Source organism: Tursiops truncatus, chromosome 13 (genome assembly GCF_011762595.2).
Source record: "Tursiops truncatus isolate mTurTru1 chromosome 13, mTurTru1.mat.Y, whole genome shotgun sequence".
Taxonomy (NCBI): domain Eukaryota; kingdom Metazoa; phylum Chordata; class Mammalia; order Artiodactyla; family Delphinidae; genus Tursiops; species Tursiops truncatus.
The window spans coordinates 86,145,534-86,165,655 of record NC_047046.1 but is presented as its reverse complement, the minus strand read 5'-3'; the positions used below and the strand labels follow the sequence as shown (position 1 = coordinate 86,165,655).

Genomic DNA, 20,122 nt, shown 5'->3' with positions numbered 1-20,122 from the left:
GCTGCCCCCTAACCCTGGCGACAGCGCACAGCAGGCCCCGCGCGCGGCCTGCCGGCTTCTGGCCGGCCGCCCCTCTGTCCCCTCGCCCTTGGAGATCAGTGACGTCCCCCGAGAGCCGGGGCCGGCGACCCTCCCCCGTCGCCGGCCCCCGTCCCGCGATGGCCCGGGGCGCGGCCCTGGGGACCACCGCGCGGGGCGCGCAGACCGTGCGGCTCCGAGCTTCCTTTGGTTTCTTTCCGCCGCTCACCCCGCGAAGCCTTTCCCCTTCTAACCAATCGGCTGGGCGCGGAGCGGCTTGGCGGCGGGCGCTTTGGTACGTGACAGGCGGGCGGGCAGCGGGGACTGTCCCGCGTGGTGGCCGCGGCTCACACACCCGGATGAGCCGGATCGGCGCGGGCGGAGAGGGCGCGCGGGGGCAGAGTCGGGCCGGGCTCTTCTGGGAAACCGGGCGGCGACGGCACAGGCTCGGCGGGCAGCAGAGCGGCCTCGCCACGACCTGTTTCCACCCGAGCCCGGCGGCCGGCCGGGAGGTGGCGCAGCTCGGAGCGGTGGCAGGAGTTTCCGGGGAGCCTCGCGGTGGCAGGCTGGTCACCGTGAGCGCGAAGGTGACAGGTGGCGTAGTTCAGCACGGCGGTGCACACGGCAAACACTAAACTCTCCCCCACCCCCGCGGAAACGTAACCGTCCCGCCCGCTTCCTCCAGGAAACCCACTGACGACGAGTACGCTGGCCTTTCCCGAATCGCCGGCCGAGCACGTGGGGATGGGCAGAGGTCCTCCAATCCCGCTGTTTCCTAACGCGAGCTGACATCTCCTGCGCTCCCCCCGCTCCCCGTAACCTACTGATTCTTGCCTTTTGAGTTCAGCATCTCTCCCACAAGCCCTCCAAGGAGCCCCGCACACTGGCGTCAGCCCCCCTAGGACGGAGATGAGGATCTAGTCAACATAATGCCCAAACGCGACTCTAATCCCCTTCTAATTTTGAATGTTTCGTGTGGGTTTAATATAATGTCTATTAATATATAGCCTCAATGATGAGAGGATAAGAAAAAAAAAAAGGAAGAAAATTTCTGAAACAAAACCTCCAAATTGCTATACACACACACACACACACACTGCATCTTTGAGCTGTTGACTGAGTGACCTCCATTCGTGGCTACACCCAACAGCAAGAGCTGTGACCCTGGGTCTCGTGGAAAGTATGCACTGTTCTTGAATATTGAAATAAAATACACTTTTAATGATATTTGCATGGCCGTCTTCTTTGGCTTTTATTCTGGTCTGTGGAATGCGAGCCCACGTAGAGCAAAACTCAGAGCTGATGTGAGTAGGCGTCTCACTGTCACAGGACAGAGCTGCCTCTCGGCACCTGTTTGAGGAGGCGAGTTATCATCAGATGGTTTGTGTATCAATAAGAGAAAGTGGAGTAGAGGCCGCTGTGAGGGCACTGAGTCTCTGACTCACAAGGAAAGTAATTTTTAATTTATCTTTAAACAATCCTTTAGAGTATATTTACATTTCACTATCTTACCAGCATACCAGTCCCCGTTAACTTGAACTGAAGAACCTTTGAAAAATGACTTTTTGCCACGCAGAGACGATGACAAAGATAACTGATACTGGAAATTTTACGTATAGTTGCTTTTGGTTACAAGAATCATCTTTCAAAAAGGTAAATGGAAATCTTATGTTTTGCTTTTAACAAACCACTGGTTCCCTTCCGTCTCAGGAGCAGCCCTGAGAAACTCACAAATGCCAGCAAGGGAAGCGCCCTCCCCGTCGATTGCAGGGTGACACCGGCCGTCCTCAGGGAGCACCCAGGCTCAAGCGTGCTGTGCGCGTCCAATCCGACAATAAAAGCCGGCCCTGCCCAGTAGCCTGAGGCCCCATCCACGGGGTAGATAGACTCCAAGCCATGCCAACCCCCAAACCCCTTCAGACCAAGGGATTTGGAAAAGCATGCAAAGACATCACATCTTTTCAATTCTGCTCTTCCAGTTGGCAAGTCTATTTTAATGTTACATATATAGAAAATGCATTAAGTGGTAAACCAAGGGGTGTCCTAGAATAACACAGCGTTTACCATGATGTGATACTAAAATAAAATGACGCAAAATAGGAAATGAACCACGGAAGGGGTGTTCTCACTGAGCATTTATCCAAAGCGGTCTGCATACCCCCCTCAAGTTGAAGGAAATTAGTTTACCAGGCGGAGCTCCAAGAGAAGTGGGTGCTGGAACCCCAGCCGGGACACTCTTCCTCATCTCACTGTGCTCACCCCGAGGACCATCGCTCGCAGGGTCTAGAGGTATCGGGAGGGTCTACTGAACCGAGAAAGGCTCTTCCCACCAGGACAGGAAACCACAATGATCACGCTTTCCAAGATATCGTATCAATCTGCACAGCCACCTCCACGCCACTCGGTCCAGACCGAGAAACGTATGGGGCCTCCTGTCCATCTGGGCGGAGGATGGTCCGAGGAGCTGGTCCAGGGTGCCCAGCCCGGCGGGAACAACCTCTGGAGGGAGGGTTGAGGTCGGGAGCAGGTCAGAGGTTAGCGGAGAGGATGTCGGCTCAATCCGTGGGGCTGGCTTCATAAATCGGGTGCGGGCTGTAAATTGGAATTGGGATTTTGGGAGGAGAGAGAACTGGGGCCTGAGGAAAACACTGAAATAGGGAAAGAAAAGCCTTCTTGTAGCATCTGAAAACGAGAAGAGCCAAGCCTTTAATTGAGTCTATTAGGGCTGTCGTAACACTATACCACGGACTGGGCGGCTGAAACAATAGATATTTTCTTTGCTCGGGGTTCTGGAGGCTGGAAGCCCACGGCCAAGGTGCTGGCAGGGGGATTCTGGGGAGGCCGCCCTCCAGACGCCACCTGCCTGCTGGTTCCCCGCGGCCCCTCCTCTGGGCACGTGACACACTGCTGGTGTTGCTCCTTATGAGGGCACCAGTCCTCACCCTTGAGACCGCCCTTAAACCCTGATTAGCTCCTAGAAGTGCTGTCACACTGGGAGTGAAGGCTCCAACAGATGGATTTGTGTGGGGAGGGGCACCAGTCAATCCACAGCAGGTGTGTGTTTCTCGTGCAGCGACAAGTATGTCCTAGACCCCCATCTGGCAAGAGTTTTAATTAAACCACAGGACTTTGCAGGGAGGACGCTTGCTTCTTTCCCCGAAAAGGTAACATGAAGTGAAGCATCTCAGTGCATTTTCTGTGGCGATTTTTCTCTTGAAAGTAGCGAAGAGTCAGGGAATCCTGGGCAAAGCGGCGTAAGGAGGGGGTGCGCAATCGCAGCCCGGTGAAGCCGAGGGACGGGTAACCACCGCGGGCTGTTCACTCCAGTGCACGACCCTGGAGCAACGTCCTTTGACAGCATTTGCCCTGGAAGCAGAATCAACCACCTAACTTTCGAGAAACATGCTGATTTCAGTCGGGCTCTCCCTTGCCCCCCAGACAATCTCAACTTTGTCCCCAGGGGGAGGGTGACAGCTCCTCCTCTCACAGCCTCTTCTCAGCTCGACTTCCCCCCCCCTGCACCGTGAAAGAACACGGGTTTGCCCAGCACCCGAACCTCACCAACTCCAGAAACTCGTTGCTCGGTCAAGACCCAAGAGCACGCCTAAGATGACCAGTGCTTCAACCGCATCCAGACCAGCTGGGGCCCCTGCTGCTCGCAGCCTAGTTCCAGATGCTGGTGCTAAATTAAGGAGAGATTTGGAGCAGAGCGCGGACAGAGTGACTGACAGGGTGCACAACAGCCCCCGAGGGGGTGTCCTGATGGCCCGGGAGGCGCTGGGTTGGCGGCTGTGCCCATGGCACCTGCACCAGCAGCACGGTAGCCCTGGGAGGCCCCGCCCACCTCGGGGGGCAGAACCTGGCCTCTGACGAAGGCCCCCCGGGGAGGTGGGGACGTTGCCCGTGGAAGACACCCACTGGACCCAGAGGTCAGTGACCGGTTCACATCCCTTAACATGAATTGTGGCAAAATCACTTATGATAACGGGTCTGCTGCACAGGTGGGCAACGTCCTGCCCTCCTCGGGGACGCCTGTCTCTGCACCTTGGCAGCCAAACCTCGGAGCAAAACAAGCAACACAGGCTGCTGCAGTGACCGAGGCGGGGGGACCCCAGAGTGCTTGCGAGTCCGTGTGGATGCTCGCTTCCCCCGCTGAGGAGGGAGGAAACGAGGGCAGAGCCTGCAGGCAGCCAGGAGCCAGCCAAGCTGCAGGAGTTGGTTGTGCGTCCGGAGGCGGGGCTCTCACTGTTGGAGGGGGAGGGGATGAAGCCTGCAGTGTTGGAGCATCTATGGGACCCCATGGTTTCACGTGTAGACGGGTGAAAAGTCTCAGATCGATGATGAGTGCGCGCGCACACACACGCACACACATACATACACACACTCACACTCACTCACACTCCCCCCCCCGCCCCCCCCCCCCCCCCCCCCCCCCCCCCCCCGCCCCACCACTCAGCTCTTGGCTTCTAAATACCACGCTCCACTAGAGGGAGCCAGGGCTTCGGGAAGAAATGGCTGGTTCCAGCGCTGGGACAGGGAAAGGGAACAATTTCTTGGGCCATAAAGTAAGAAAGCGCTCAGAGAGTAACGTGGGCATGTCAAAAGGACTCAAAGCTACCTGAAGGAGCCCCTACTGGCCAAATCCAGGACTATTTGAGAGTCAAAATAAGGAAGGATCCTGATGGATTGCAGCCATGAAATAAAACAGGAAGCCACAAGCCCGAACCACCATAAACACAAGAATAAACCACCGAGGGAGAACAGGAAGCCCGTTCTCAAAGTGTAATACCAGCTCCTGATGACAGAGGGAATGAAGGGACCTGCAAGCAGGGAGACGCCGGGGTACCACACAGGCTGTCGGCGGGATGAGGCACTTGGCCGCGTGGTCGCAGAGCCTCTCACAAATACTCACCGGTTACAGAGGGGAAATGGTTACAGGGTTGACACCGACAGCATCAGTCATGGGACACGTGGACACTGCGTGTCACCTTGATAAGACGCACTGAGAAGAGCATCACCTCTGTGACGCAGGACCCGGCCCAACCGGAAGGCACGGCAGGGCGGGGGCGGCTGCTGAACTCGCTTTCGGACGTCAGGGTAACAGGAACCACGGCGACATGGGGAGGGGCATCCCGGGTGAAGAGGGTGCAGGTGCCCGCACGACCCTGCACCGGGTCTGCTGCACAAAGATCTTATCCTTCACAGGTTCGGCAACACCGGAAAGGGGTGTTTTATGAAGATTTCTCTGTGCCACTCTCACAACTTTTCTGTAAATCTGAAACTGCTTCAAAGAGTTTACACAAGAAGGATAAAGATTTCGGATTATTAAACTTGAGAAAGATAATTCAGAGACAACCTAGAAAACAATGCGTGGTGATAAGGGTGCAGATGGCCACCTGTTGTCCACCTCCGGCTGAGATCACATCAAGATGAGCTACTTCAAGTTAATCCATAAGAATTTCTTCCCCTGAAGCCGGTTAACAGGGTAACCTACAATCACCCTGTTCTGATACTAAACTAGTGGCATAGAACCATCACTTCTGGTCGATAGAGAATTTAAAAATCAGGGAAATACCTGTTTATTGGCAGAAAGGAGAGGGTGGGGCTGTGTGTTGCCCCGTTTTTCACTTTTTCCTTAGAGAGTAGAGGGATTTAACACTTTAAAGGTACTGCATGACAGTAACATCTCCTCAGTGATAGAAATAACACTATGGGTGGTGCACAATAAATTAATCATTGACATTTGTAAAAAAAAATTTCCATTCATAGAGTATGCTGAGCCGGGAACATATTGCCAACAACTGTGAAACATGGTAAGTTCTCCCCACCTGCCGGCTTAGAAGAAGACCCGCCAGCTTCCCGGCTGCTGGCAGGAGACTTGAGGCTCCCGGGCCAGAGAGCAGGGGCTGGCAACTCACAGCAGGAGGAGGCACCAGAGCCCCGGCGTCTGTGTTGATACCCCAGGAGACCTCCACATGCAGCCCAGAGCGGGCCAGGTGATGCCTGCACGCAGGGTGTCGTGTCCCGGGAGAGGAAGCAGGGCTTTGGGAACCTGAGTCTCCAATAAACACACGGCAAGCCGGCCTGACCTTTGCTTCGGTGAGACATACCTTGATTACACGGGTCAGTAAGAAAAGCATCAATTGGCTCTGGAGGAAGATGTCCTCTCTCCCGAGGTCGTATTCTCTTCAAACTGCCTTGAAGAGATCGTGGAGCAGAGATGGCCAGTGCTTTACCCCTAACACTTGCAGAAATGAGACAAACCCCTGGAGGACTACCTCCCGATACACCATAGCTCACTGGTTAAGAAGAGGTCCTCGAGCTGGGAAGGAAGACATGTAATCAACTAATTTTACAGACCAGAGAAGTGAACCGAACTGCCTAAAGACAGGCGGCCCGTCAGCGCCCTGGCTAATCTGACCTGAGGCCCCAAGGCCTGACTTCCCAGCTCTGCCCAAGCCCAGGACGCACCGGAGACTCGTGCCCTTGACTGTGTTTAAGTATCAGCAGCAATCTTACACCACCAAAAAGCCACGCTTTCCGGAAACACTCGGCCGGGCCATTTTAAACAGCTGCAATCCACGGTAGAGGGAACAAATGGGCCACGACCTGATCGCTTCTGAAAGAACAGCCCCCTTCCCCCACCCGCCGTATTTGGAACACTAATAGAGCAATATTCTTTCTACAAACAAGCAATGAGAACAGCAAACTTCTTACCATTCCCTCTGAGCAAAGCCCAGGAAAAAATAAAAATCACCTTAGCTGTTTCAGATGTACATAAATCTGAGTGATGATCTTTTAATGTTAAAAATGTGTACCTTCATGAGTTATCACTATCCTTCTGCAAAGAGGAAGCTCCGTGGGAAGAACAGAAACCCACCTCCTTTTCAGAGTTCCGCCCCTGTACTAACGCACGCTCCTCTTGAGCATAAATACTGGTGTTCTTGTAGAACTCAAGCTCACCAACAGCAATGGGCAGGAATTACAAAATACTCTTCTGGAGAAACACTCGCTAGTTCAGTGCTGACACTGGAGGAGATGGAAACTTGACGCAAGGATGGGAACTACTCACTTTAGGACCGATTCTCCTCATCCTGTCAGTAGCGTGCTGTCAGAGGATAAGGGGACATTTGAGGGACTTCCTGCTGAACCAACAGGCTGCAGGCTGAGCCCCATTCTTGCAGGACCCTCCAACCACACGCCTGCCTTTAAGAGGGACAGAGGAGAGCCTGGGGCAGGGCGTGGGAGTGCAAAGGTGTTTCCATTTGCATCTACCGCCATTTCACGCAGACGCGACCACTTGTGCAGCTGCCTCCTGCCCCTCAGCGGCCTGTGAGCCACATCCCAGTTTCCAGTTCAGTATCATGGGTGGGAAGGGAACGCACCCTCCTTCGGCTTACTTAAGGGCTTCACCGTTACTTTACCACAGAAGACAGTTAAAGACAGTCATGCCCTTTCTAAAGGCACTACTTTACAATTTTACTTTGTTTTCTTGCCTGGTCATTTATGACCAGGATACCGCTGAGTATGGCCAACAGTGAAAACAACAGACACTGCTACCTAACACAGACGGCCTGCCTGTCATCACACCATATTTGGATTTTTAGTTTGAAGATCTGCAAATAAACCTTGCAAGGGTAGCGTTCGTCAAGCGCAGAGGTACAGGAAAATATGATTAAAATGCTTTTCTGTAAAAACCTGAGCTTGAAAGGAATTCATGTGCCAAACTATTTTAAAAGAAAAAAATTAATCACATTTCCTAACTTCATTTTTTATTTATTGTTATTTCCAAAGCAGATACGCTATGATGAGATATTTTTAAAAATACAATTATCTATCCTCAAAACCCTGGTTATGCAGGAGACTAGAAATCTCTTGGCAGAAGACTTTTTATCAACCAGTAAAGTATAAAGATCAACCTGTACTCCACTCCACCAAAAAGTTCAAGTGATATTATGTCTTTACAAAACCTTATTTTTCAAGGAATGTCTTGCAAAGAAGCAGCTTTTATAATTAGGAAGTAAATCAAAAGAATACATTAATGTCTTGTGTTTGCCTGATAATAAACTGAGAAAACTCACAAAACAGATTATTGATAGATTTGTTTTTTCATTAACCAAAATAAAAGTAGGCTTTAGATTCACCTGGTAAGGCCTTACTTGGGCAGTGCACCAATACAATTCACTGAACTACGCTTTCTATACAATTAGGAATTAAACAAACCCCTTTTAGAGACTGACCTGAGATGACATTTAATGCTGAAACCAAAATAAATAACCTAGCAAAAACAAAATTTTTAAGATTTCAATCATTTCAACTTCGGAGATATTTGTTCACCAAAATTAATCAACATTTCTAAAATAGTTTAATACAAAATTATAAAAGAAAAGTGCAATAAAAGCAGAACCTTTAACTCTGGCGCAATGACAATTATTCTGAATAACAGACTGCAGCCAGGTATACACACTGACATCCAAGAAAAACCTCAGGGTATACAAGTCCAGCATCACAAGAATAAGTCAAATAAGGCTTTTTTTTTTTTCTCCCTTAAAAAAATATACAATACATAAAGCCGTTTGAAAAAAAAAAGTAATATTATTTAACAGTTTTCTGACTTAAATATTTTCACATAACAAAAGGTTTTATATCACTATCGATGTTACTTATATACATATGCCAGAAGCGTGAACAACAAAAAATCAAAAGACGCCCCTTCAAAAAATAACAGGAAAATGTCTCTTTCTTCAGGAATCTGAAATGAGCTCCTCTCTTAATATACAAAGTCCATACAATATTTATACCATAAAACTGCTCTCTTCTGAAACCAGCGAGGCAATGAGAGAGAAAATAAAGGCGATTATTTTTCAGGAAAAACAAAAACAAAAAACCAACCCCAGCTTTATGTCACAATGACAAGGATATCCATTTATTAATAAAATGAATACAATACTGATCTGAAGTGCTCGCTGGGAGGTAAAAACTCTGTCGCTCTCTCTGTAACTGGGACTAGTGCTTATTTACAAAATATACTGTTCGGCCACACAGAGGCCCATATATCTGTATATGTACATATGTATTTATATATAGAACATATAAATAATTTCAAAGGAGAGATTCACATGAAGTAAAGAAGTTTCCATCTTTGGAATGCTGTGGGAACGACACACACTCTGCCCCAGCGTGGGCAGCGCGGGGTAGGATTTGGTTTGGGACATGTTCAACGTGGCACCATTGATGATACTAAAGAATTCCCTGAAATAAAAAATACACCTGCTTATGCACGAAGAGAAAACCACGGGGCTCATACAGGTTCTTACCCTCAAAGTACAAATACACTTCTTACTCACTGAGGCGGACAGGGCTGCAGTCCCTTTGTTCTCAGGAGACCATTCTGTGATTTCGGACCTGCAGTGCATGGCTTGTGCTTTCTGCGGTAGCCCGACCCATGTACCCGAGTATCGACTCGGGCAGCGCGAGTGGCATCATCCCGCGCGGACAGCTGGATCCTCACGTGTGTGTCAGGCTTGCTCTACTCCCCGGGTGTACGCCCCAGACACTGCATTCTTGTCACTAACGATTAGATATTTGTAATGGAGAGAGAACTGGTCCGGCCATCTCTCAAGGTATTAGTTATATTAACTTATGGTAGACTAAAAATTAGAGTCAATTTCTACTAATTTCAAAATTCACAGAGAAAAAGATGGAAAAAACCTCCCTGCGTGTTGTAACGTTTTTTCCGAACTTCATGCACCTATCTTATGTTTGTTTCATGAGCTATGCTTCTTATAACAGAAAGCATGAAGGAAAACCTATCTGGGTTTTTCCACGTTAACTTCTGTCTTTGCTAATACAAAGAAATCACACTACAATGAGAGTCCGATCCAGTTAATTTCTTTTTAACTAGACGCACTGGCCACGGAGTAGGCGAGACTGCTGACGTAGTACCTGAGTTCAGTGATTTGCAGAACAACAGCAACGTGCTTCCACCTTTCCCAGCTTTCTTCCTGAAGTCTCTGAAAGCCAATGATTCTTTAGATAATTTTATAGCTATTGTGGTAACATTTTTAACACTTGAGGCTTCAAAACAGAAATCCCAAGTGCTTTGTTCTTCTCCACACTTCACTCTGGAAACGTTCTCGGGGCCGGGCTGTGTCAGAACACGTTGGCCAGGGTCTGCCACTCGCTCGCGGGTTCCGGCTCCACCTCCTCCAGGTGGAGCGCACGGCTCAGCACCTCCCCTCCGTGCTCCTGGGGGACGGCGGGTTCCTGCAAGGTTCCTGCCGTGGTGATAAAGAAAGAGTCCCAGACATTCACTAGCACAAAATTATTCACATTTAAATAAGGACAACTTAAACGGAGACAAGAAATTCCTAAGTTGATTTGTTTTCCTTCCCGGTGAAAAAAGTCATCTGAGCTGCAGGTTTCATAATTCTGTCGGTGACGACAATTACTGTTACTTGAATACGAATACTTGAATACGCACAGAGCGCTCGTTCCCTATGCTCATAAAGCCTATGTTCGTATGACATCCTTGATGAGCGATTACTAATTAATACTAGTGATAACGACAGGCACAAGTTTTCTAACAGAAAGTAAAGCACGAAGCACTAGTGTGTAGATGTTAGAACTTCCTCTTCCTCAAAAACTTCACAACACGAAGGGTCCTACCCCTGTGGCTCCAGGAAAGCCCTGGGCACTACTCCCGCCACGCTCAGGCCGTCCGACTCCCCTCGTGGCCACAGCACCCAGACCGGCAGAGCAAGCCCAAGACGCAGGCTGTAACCCTCCCTGACTTGTTGCAGACACTCCGCGGGCTGCGTTCCAGTCCCCGCCCCAAGCCCCCCGCCCCTGCCTGTCTCCATAAAGGGTGCGGGCATTCCTGGACAACGCGGGAAACAAGGCGGACAGAGGGACGCCCCTGCCCTGCCGGCACCAATGCGGGGGAGTCAGCTCGGGGACACGGAGGCCCATCTGCGGAGCCACAGGGCACAGACTCGCCCGACCTGGACCCTGAGCCTGAGGCGGGGACGCAGGGCCAACCCCTGGGGGCCGGCCGGGCGCGGACCGCTCAGCTCACAGAGCCCCGCGCACCGTGCAGCCAGGACGCCTCACCCGCGTAGCTGTGGGCCCGCTTCATGTGCAGCTTCATGTTGCTCTTCTGCGTGAAGCCCATGACGCAGTAGTTGCACCGGTAGGGCCGCTCCCCCGTGTGCTTCTTCATGTGCACCTGCAGCGCGCTCTTCTGGTTGAAGGCCTTCTCGCAGAGGGTGCAGTGGAATGGCCGCTCCCCTGGGGACAGACAGCACAGTCAGCGTCCCTGATAGATGGCGCTCGACGAGCACACACAGCACAGAGTAACTCCGAAGAAGGGATGCGAGTTTAACAGCAGGCTAAGGACGTTCCTCACTCAGGATGCTAACCCACAGGGTTCCAGCAAGGCCACTCCATGGGGAGCCATGAAAGACACCTTGATCAAAAGCTATGGAAAGTCCTAGAAGCACCCAGAAATAAAGGTAGAGCACATATGGTTCAAACAAAATGTTTCTAATCCATTTTGAGCAGAAAAGCAAAAAGACATCAAGGACATGGGAATATCAAATCCAATTGACTAAAAGTATGGTTTATACAATATGCTTCAAACGGTACTTAATTGCTTTCAAGCTGACGTGGAAACTGACAAATGGAGGGAAAAGTCGCCAAGCTGACTTCCGCTGGGGGCCTGCCCAGGTGAACGCCTGCCCTACAGCCACACTGCGGAGTCCGGCCCGCCCCACGCAGCATCTCTCTGCTTCCACCCCCCGCGGCCCTGGCAGTCCTGCCACCCCTCGCTGTCACGCACCCACTTCCAAGTCCCAGGGACCGGGTCCCTTCCTGCCCCAGGGCCTGGCACAGCCCTTCCCCCGGCCTTGAAGGTTCTTTCCCACATGCTCTGCCACGCTGCCTCTCGGGGTCACGTGCCAGCACCCCCAGGGCTGTCCTGGGAGCACCTGGTCCTCAGCCCCCCAGGTGTCCCTCCACAGCCAACGACAAAGGAGGTCTTCCTGCAGCTTGCCTAGGGCAGGCAGAGTCCCAAAAATGGCCCCCCAAGGTCTCCTGCCCTGAACTCTGGGCCTGGGACTATGATGACGTCATGCCTGAGAAACGAGAACGGCCACAGATGAACTAGGTCGCTCGTCAGATGACTGGGAGTGACCAAAAGGGAGACTGCCCTGCGGGCCCACCCTGATCACATCGTCCTCAGAAGCTGGGATTCTCTGGAGACGGAAGGGGAAGCTGAAGACATCAGGAGCTGGAGTGACGACGGGGCACCCATGTGAGCAGGGACGTGGCCCCAGTGACAGCCACAAGGTGCCCACTTTACACACATGCCAAACCCTTCACGTGCATCTATGCTAGTAAAAACGGCAGTCGTTTCTCTTGATTATGCTTTTGAACGAATGCATTATGAAGTAACCACATGGTTGTTTTTCACTCAAGAGCTACTTGCTGGACACCCGGTGGGCGCCGGGTCTGCGCTGACAGGCAAGGGGCATCCCTGAGGACACATGGCCCGCAGGCCGGGGAGGGCTGCTGGGCACCTGCTGACCACACAGGAGGCCCTCATGCCAGCCGGGGCACCAGCGGGGCAGGGCCTCTCGGGAGGAGGCGTCCGTGTGAAGGTGAGTCAGAGACGGCCGGCAAAGGGACAGAAGGGCTGGGAAGACGATGACCCACCAGAGAGCACCGGGAAAAGGGTGGGCGCCAGACAGAGAGCTGGATGCGGGGAGAGACCTGCCTGTGGCCGTGGGGCCTCGGGGGCTCAGGGAGGTCTGGCGGGCTCTGCCGGGGGTGCTCAGGGGGAGCCTCCGAGGGCTCTGGCCCGGCTGCCAGGTGAATAGAGGCCTGGAGGGGTGCACAGAAGATCAGAGAGGGTGGGAGGCCGAGCCCGTGGTCCCGAGGAGACGAAGGGGCGGAGGGGGAACGAAGCACGGCTGTGGGGGTCCCGCCGCGCGGTCACCTGTGTGGATGCGGCTGTGTCGCTCCAGCTGGCTTGGTTTGGCAAAGGCCTTCTCACAAGTGTCACACTGGAACACCCTCGGCTTCTGAGAGCTCAAGGAAGGACCGGCTTGATGCGTCTGCATGTGCTCCTGGTAAAGACAAACACACATGTGAGGAATACTGAAGATCATACCAGAACTTTAGACTTGAAACAGGAGAGGAAAACCCGGCGCAGAAAGGCCCGTCAGTGGGAGGAGGACCACAGGCTCGCCTCCGATCCGGACCCTCGTGGGCGTTCCTGGAGCAGAGTCGGAGGTGGTACCCGGTGGATGGGAGGCCGGGCCTGCAGCTTGCCAGGGAGACCCAGGCTCCCCCCGAGCCCCTGGGCTGCATCTGGGCGGGGTGGTGTCTCGGCCTCCCTCCCTGTCGGCCACCGTGACAGTTGTTAGAGGACCGGCTGGATATTTTGCAGGATGTCCCTCAACTGAGAGGTGTCTGATGTTTTCCTCATCACCAGACCAGGACTGTGGGCTGTGGGGTGTGGGCCGTGGGGAGTTCCGTGCCATTTCCATCCCACAGTATCATCACTGCTGGCACTGACTCTGATCACGCAGGCAGCATCTGTCAGGTTTCTCCAGAGAAGGGCGGCCATTTGTACCCCCTCCCATCACGTGCCCTTGCTGCTGCTCGCCCCTAAGGAGTGGGGCCACCCCCTCTTGGGGACAGCATCCACAGGGGCTACTCGGGATTCTTCTGCACGGGAGACTAGCCTGTTCAGCCGATCATGTTTCCACCAGTAACGATCGTGGAGGTTTTGCACTGTGGGCTATCACCCAATTCTACTTTGTCTTCTGGCCCCGGCTGCTCCAGCTTCGCCCCAGGAACTCCTTCAGCTGCCCCCGCGTCCCCTGACGCGGCCCCGTCATACACTGCATGTGGGTGTGATGGGTACTTCCTTATTTTCTGGCACAATGTAATTTTTTAAAAATTCCAGATTTCTGAAGGTCATCAAGAGAAAGTAACTTATAAGTATTAAAAGGCCAAATTTAGTATTTCAAACTGTGGATGTTTATGGAAGAGTTATGTCTATGTATAGTAACATATACGATTTTAAACATCTTAAATTTTCTTGAACCATTTTTATTCTTTTCCCTCTTCAAAAGGATTTCTTCTCTATCAGGCTGTAACGTTAGTATAGTTATAATTTCTGTACTGTCTACTAAGAGCTCAGTGCAGGCCTTAAGTGCTTTATATTCCTCAAACTCACCCTAAAATGTAAGTATTAACACCCTTATTTTATAAAGCAGGAAACTGAAGCTGCAGACGGTACGTGACCCGACCAGGAGCACAGAGGCTCTAAGTGGCAGAGGCAGAGGCACACAGAGGTCGGGCGGGGCTGGGGGCCCCTCAGGCATAAGGAGCGCTCGCCAACCTCACCGACCTCGCGCTGCAGCCTCTGCAAGAAGACTTCGTTTGACAGTCAGTGTTTTGCTTTTAAAAACGAACATGGAGTCTCTTTTCAGAACACATTAATACTGGGGCTTCTCATCTCAGAAAACAGTAGAAAAAGAGGCGAGAGGTGCCAGGCAGATGGAGGCCTGGAGAACAGAAACTCGGTTTACTGACTGACCGTCTCCTCTAAAGGCCCTGAAAAAGGAAGAGTGGGATTCACTGTGCAATCAGGCGTCACAGGATTCTCGTGCTTTTGGTAACTAAGCAGCAGCAGAGGAGGGGTTCTGGCCTGGAAGTCACAGGCCTGGGCACTCCCCCTGACCGGTGGTCCTGGAAGTCACATCACAGTACCCTTCCTCATTCTTTCCTCTACTGTGTGGACATCCCAGAGTGGGACCCTCAGGTTGTCCCCAATGACTGGCAGCTACGAACAACGCTGACCTAACCCTGAGCTCGGGCGGGCATATATGCCTTTGTGCCAATTCTCATGGTGGGAGCCGCTCTCGCGTGGTTAGGTATCACCTAATTCCCCTGCAGGATGCCAGACCAATTCTGCAGCCTGCCAGCCGTCACGGAAGTTCCTGCCTCCCCAGAGCCCTGCTCATAGGTGCCGACAGAGCTCTCATACGTGTCCCCGCGATGGGAGAAACGGCATCTCAAGGTGATCTGTAAATATGTTCACCTCCATGGGCCTTTCCTTGAAAAGAGATGGGAACCGTGTCGCTCACTAGGAAGAGTCCTGACCCCACCGAGTCCTAGGCCCGTGCAGCGCCTCTGACCTGAAGTGAAGAGCGGCGACGCTGCCGGGAGGGGGGCGGGGGCGTACCTTGAGGTGCGTGGCGCGCTTGAAGGCCTTCCTGCACACGGGGCAGACGTGGATGCGCTCCCGGCCGTGCATCTCCTTGCTGTGGTGCAGCAGCAGGGCGGCCGAGGCGAAGGTGCGGCCACACTCCAGGCACTGGTGCAGCCGGCCCTCCTTCTCGGGCTGCCCACCCTGGGCCAGGTTAGGAGACACGTCCGTCACCTGGAGCGGGTCAGAAATCCCGGCTTGACGGGACCGGCGCGAGGGGTACAGGCAGCCCCGCCCCGAACCCAGCCCCCGAGCTCGGCTGTCATCTGTGGGAGGCGGCCGGCCTCCTGGCCTCCCGTGGGAGCAGCTGCAACGAGCAGCTCAGGCGTGCCTCAAGCACGCTGACCGGGCAGGCTCTGGGAAGCAGAGCACGGCGCCGGCTGGGACCCCAGCCGCAGACCCGGCCCCCAGGTCACTTGTCGTGCGGGCGAGGTCCTCACCCCTCGTCTTTACTTCTCTGCAAAGTTCCAGGAGTTTTTAGGCCTTTATATGTGGAACTCTGTCATTTACTACGTGTTCGTCCACCCTCACCCCCGCTGCCAAACTGCGTTTAAGAAAAAGGACTAGTCAAAGGAGAAATAGGTCATGCACACACACGTGAACGTGTATACTATGAAAAAGTATAGCAAGACTTGAAAGAATCAGCAAAGGTGTGACAGGAAATCCTACAAAAAGAACAAAGGCAAGTAAATGGCCACGTGCAATCTGATCAGTGGGCAAGTAAAGCAGACAGTGATAGACTTAAAACTACACTTCCGCATTACTGGAAAATCATGGAACAAACGAGACCCAGTGCTAACCCCCCACCCCCGGGTCCTTCCTGCTCAGCACCTGCTCGTCTCTCGGGAGACACACGTCTTCAGGCTGGCGCCGAGCCCGGCCATGCAGGACTCTCCAGGACCCTCCATCCCATCCCTTCTGAAGCTACGCTTTTTGAAAACTATGAGAGATTGTGGATAAAACTTGTGCTGTACCTGATAGGCGATTTCTTCACAGGCTGCCGACGGCTGTGGAGTGGGGCTCACCAGGATGACCTGGGGCGAGCCCGCACCCCCAGGGCCCGAGAGAGCGGGGTCCGTGAGCAAGGCTGGGAACTGCTGACCCTGGCAGAGGTGATTACTGCTTTAGAAGTTGTGACATGATCAAATCCAGTTGTAATTTAAAAGATCTCTTATGGTGCAGTAACTTCAGAAAACAAGCTGGCAGGTCCTCAAACGCTAACCACAGAATCACCATATGACTCAGCAATTCCGCTCAGAGAAACGAAAACCTACATCCACTTGAAACCTTGTACAGGAATGTGCACAGCAGCACCATTCACAACAGCCCAAACAGGCAGAGAACCCCAATATCCATGAACTGATGAACCAACAGACAAAATGTGGTACAGCTATACAATGGAACAGTATTCATCAATAAAACAGAATGATGATGACACGGCTACAACGTGTGCAAGCCAGTGAAGGAGGCCAGTCACAAGGACCAGAGTCTTATGATTCCATTTATGGGAAGTGCCCAGAATCGGCAAATCTACAGAGAGTGGATCAGTGGTTGCCAGGGGCTGGGGGAGACCTGCAGGGGTGGGGTGGATCTGGGGTCGAGGGAGGGACTTGGGGAGTGACTGCTAACTGCTAATGGGACAAGGGTTCTTCTCAGGTGATGACCTGTTCTAAAATTAGATATGGTGATGGTTGTACAGCTCTGCAAACATACTAAAGACCATTAAATTGCACACTTTAAATACATGGGTGAACTTTACGATATATAAATTATATCTCAGTAACCTTGTAAAAAAAAATATATATAAAGGACATTTGTTTAAAAATAGACATACAAAACTACTTTGAGTCTTACTGCCACGCCAGCACACCTTTATCAACTGACTGTGAATCTGAGACAGAGAGAGAGAATGGATGTGGTGAGGGCGATGCAGGGAATGAGTGCAGAGACGAAGTTCAACCTAAAGGAACCAACACTGTACTGCAAATGCAGGCTCCATACTAAGAACACAACTCGAACTGCTACCATTAAAGCTGATTCTAAGTGTATTTCACACATCCTCAAAACACTCACTCAAAACCATGGATTTGAAGAATCCCCATCAATGCACGATGCTAAGGGGTAAGGGGTCACACGGCCACACAGAACATGGCCCATGTCGCTGGGGGCCTGCAAGCTGAAGGGGAGGGCTGCTGCTCAATGCCCTCACGGGACTGACACAGGCTGAGCCCCAACCGGGAGGACAGAGGCAAGGAGCGGGCAGGGAGATGAAACGCAGGGCCAGACGGCACTGTGAGCACTTCCTCCACCAGAGGATTTCAGGTGCACTTCTTACTGCAAAGACGCCGCCCAAGGCAGATGGGGAAACAAAGGCAACGGGGTAGAATATGGGATATATGGGGCAGAAAATAAATTTACAAGGTCATCTAGATTCTAGAAAAAAGAGAGCTTCAATTAAGATTCTTTACTTTCCATAGGCGATTTTTTAAAAAGTGAAATAACATTTTAGGTATCTCCATCCATCAGTCCAATTTTCTTACACAAACGTGGGATGGATTGAAAAGTTCCTATGTACCCTAATAAAGCATCATGTCCACTACCCCCCTTACACAGGGAAGTCGGTTGAATATTGCTATCTTCAAGTAGCAGTTACTGCTGCACTTCTACGTGTCTGTGTCTGGCTTTGGCCCCCACTCTGATTAGACAGTTGGTACCCAGTGTTGGTACCCAATTTTGAAAAATCAATCAAATTTGTCAATCAAAATTAATAAATTCACATTTCCTTATTTTATTAATCAAGAACAAATACAACTGCTGGCCAGAAATTCTGACACACCTGAAGAAGTGCTGGCTCAATAAATTCATATATTCCCAACTAAAGCTAAGACATTTGAGACTCTTAGCTCATACAGGTTTATCAAGGGGAAATTACAATTCCTTTTTGTTTTGAAATGACAACACTGTAGAAGAGATCAGCAGTTGTCAGGGGGAAGGGGAAGCAGATGTGGCTAAAAGGGCAACCTGAGGGATCCTTGTGGGGATGGGCGTGTTCTGCGTCCTGACTGTGCCAATGACAACACCTGGAGGGTGCGGTGCCCTGGTTTTACAAGATGCTACCACTGGAGAAACTGGGTAGGGGGTCTACGGGATCTGTGCTATTTCTTACAACTGCCTGCGAATCCACAATTATCTCAAAATAAAAAAGCTTAATTAAAAAGAATCCTGAATACGACGTGATTTACTAGCTTATGGCTGGTGTTCCAAAGGCTAATGTTAAGTATTCTAATGCAAATGCCCTGATTCAAAAATCAAGTGCCTAATAAAATAAATGCTCAACAATTAGCTATACTTACAGAAATGATCACCTGAATCCGCTAAAATGGCATCATCTAGAAGTCACTTATTTTTGGTTTGTATTATTACTTGCAGTCTGTTTCTTTACTATATTTCATTTACACTGAGGTGGAAATTGTAATAATTCTCATTCCCCAAGTGCACATGAATTTTGTAGACCCCTCAACTGCTCAGGGGGCCCAGGCTGCTGAGTCAAAATCGCCTGGGAGGGAGCGTTCTGGTCGGCCGGGACAGAAGCCCCTCGCATGCAGTGTCCCACGTGTTCCCTGGGGAAAGGGCCGGGCATGCTGGCAGGGGATCTCACAGGGCGTGAGCCCAGAGCGAGCAGAGGACACGTGACCGTTCTACAAAGGGAAAGAGGGAGGACCTAGAAGAGCTAACCCATCTTCCTGCAGTCAAAACAGCCAGCACGCACCTGTGGCAGGATCAGAAGAGACCCTGCTCTGGATGCCACAGCCATCAGCGTTTCCCTGCACAGTGAGAGCCCAGAGCGGAGACGAGGCTCCAGCCAGGAGAGCAGGTGACTGTCTACTCTGCTGCCCAGCCTGCCTCTTCACAGCCAGCGACACGCACAGCCGGGCACACGCACAGCCGGGCACACACACAGCCAGGGACATGCACAGCCAGGGACACGCACAGCCGGGCACACGCACAGCCGGGCACACGCACAGCCAGGGACACGCACAGCCAGGGACACGCACAGCCGGGCACACACACAGCCGGGCACACACACAGCCAGGGACACGCACAGCCGGGCACACGCACAGCCGGGCACACGCACAGCCAGGGACACGCACAGCCAGGGACACGCACAGCCGGGCACACGCACAGCCGGGCACACGCACAGCCAGGGACACGCACAGCCGGGCACATGCCAGGTACACGCACAGCCGGGCGCACACACAGCCAGGGACACGCACAGCCGGGCACACGCACAGACAGGGACCAGCAGACAGGTCCGCTATCGAAACTCCTACAGCGCTTTACTACAGGGATTCATCACTGTAATTAATCATCCTTTCTCATGAGTTTTCTAATTAAGCTGTGAAAGGTTTTTCGGCATCTTAAGCTCAATGCGTTATCTAAAATGTACACCCTTCTATCCAGCACATCTCCTGCAGGGATTCATCTAAGAACATAAGTGATACAGAGCATAAGAATTTCCACCCTACTAATAACAAACCCTGGATGCAATGCAGTGCCCCTCAGTAAACTCATCTACAAGACGAACGGTGGTACAGCCATTACAAACGTCTGCACTGCTGAAATCATTGGTGGGAAGATATTCACAATATAACTAATGAGAGGGGGAAAAGTTTACACTACACGATATATACGTGAGCTCATTTCTGTAAAAGTTAGAAAATATGCATCTGTACGTATGCATAGAAAGGTTCAGAAGGGAAGACACACTCAAACGTTAAATGCAGTTCCGTTTGGGTAGTGGATTTTTTTAAATGCTTTTCTGTA

At 51.8% G+C, this 20,122-nt stretch overlaps 1 protein-coding gene across 15 annotated transcripts in view; it reads right to left on the bottom strand.

The window, feature by feature from the left end:
• Positions 1-8,364: 8,364 nt before the first annotated feature.
• Positions 8,365-20,122, bottom strand: part of ZNF236 (zinc finger protein 236) — a 102,436-nt gene continuing 90,678 nt past the window's right edge. For all 15 annotated transcript variants that reach the window (XM_019937233.3, XM_073790832.1, XM_073790828.1 and 12 more), the window contains 5 exons: positions 16,273-16,401; positions 15,275-15,472; positions 13,016-13,145; positions 11,131-11,307; positions 8,365-10,295 (listed from right to left, as the gene is read on the bottom strand). In XM_019937233.3, the coding sequence (XP_019792792.2) occupies positions 10,171-10,295; positions 11,131-11,307; positions 13,016-13,145; positions 15,275-15,472; positions 16,273-16,401 (759 nt within the window). In that variant the 3' untranslated portion in view covers positions 8,365-10,170. The remainder of the gene's footprint in view (positions 10,296-11,130; positions 11,308-13,015; positions 13,146-15,274; positions 15,473-16,272; positions 16,402-20,122) is intronic.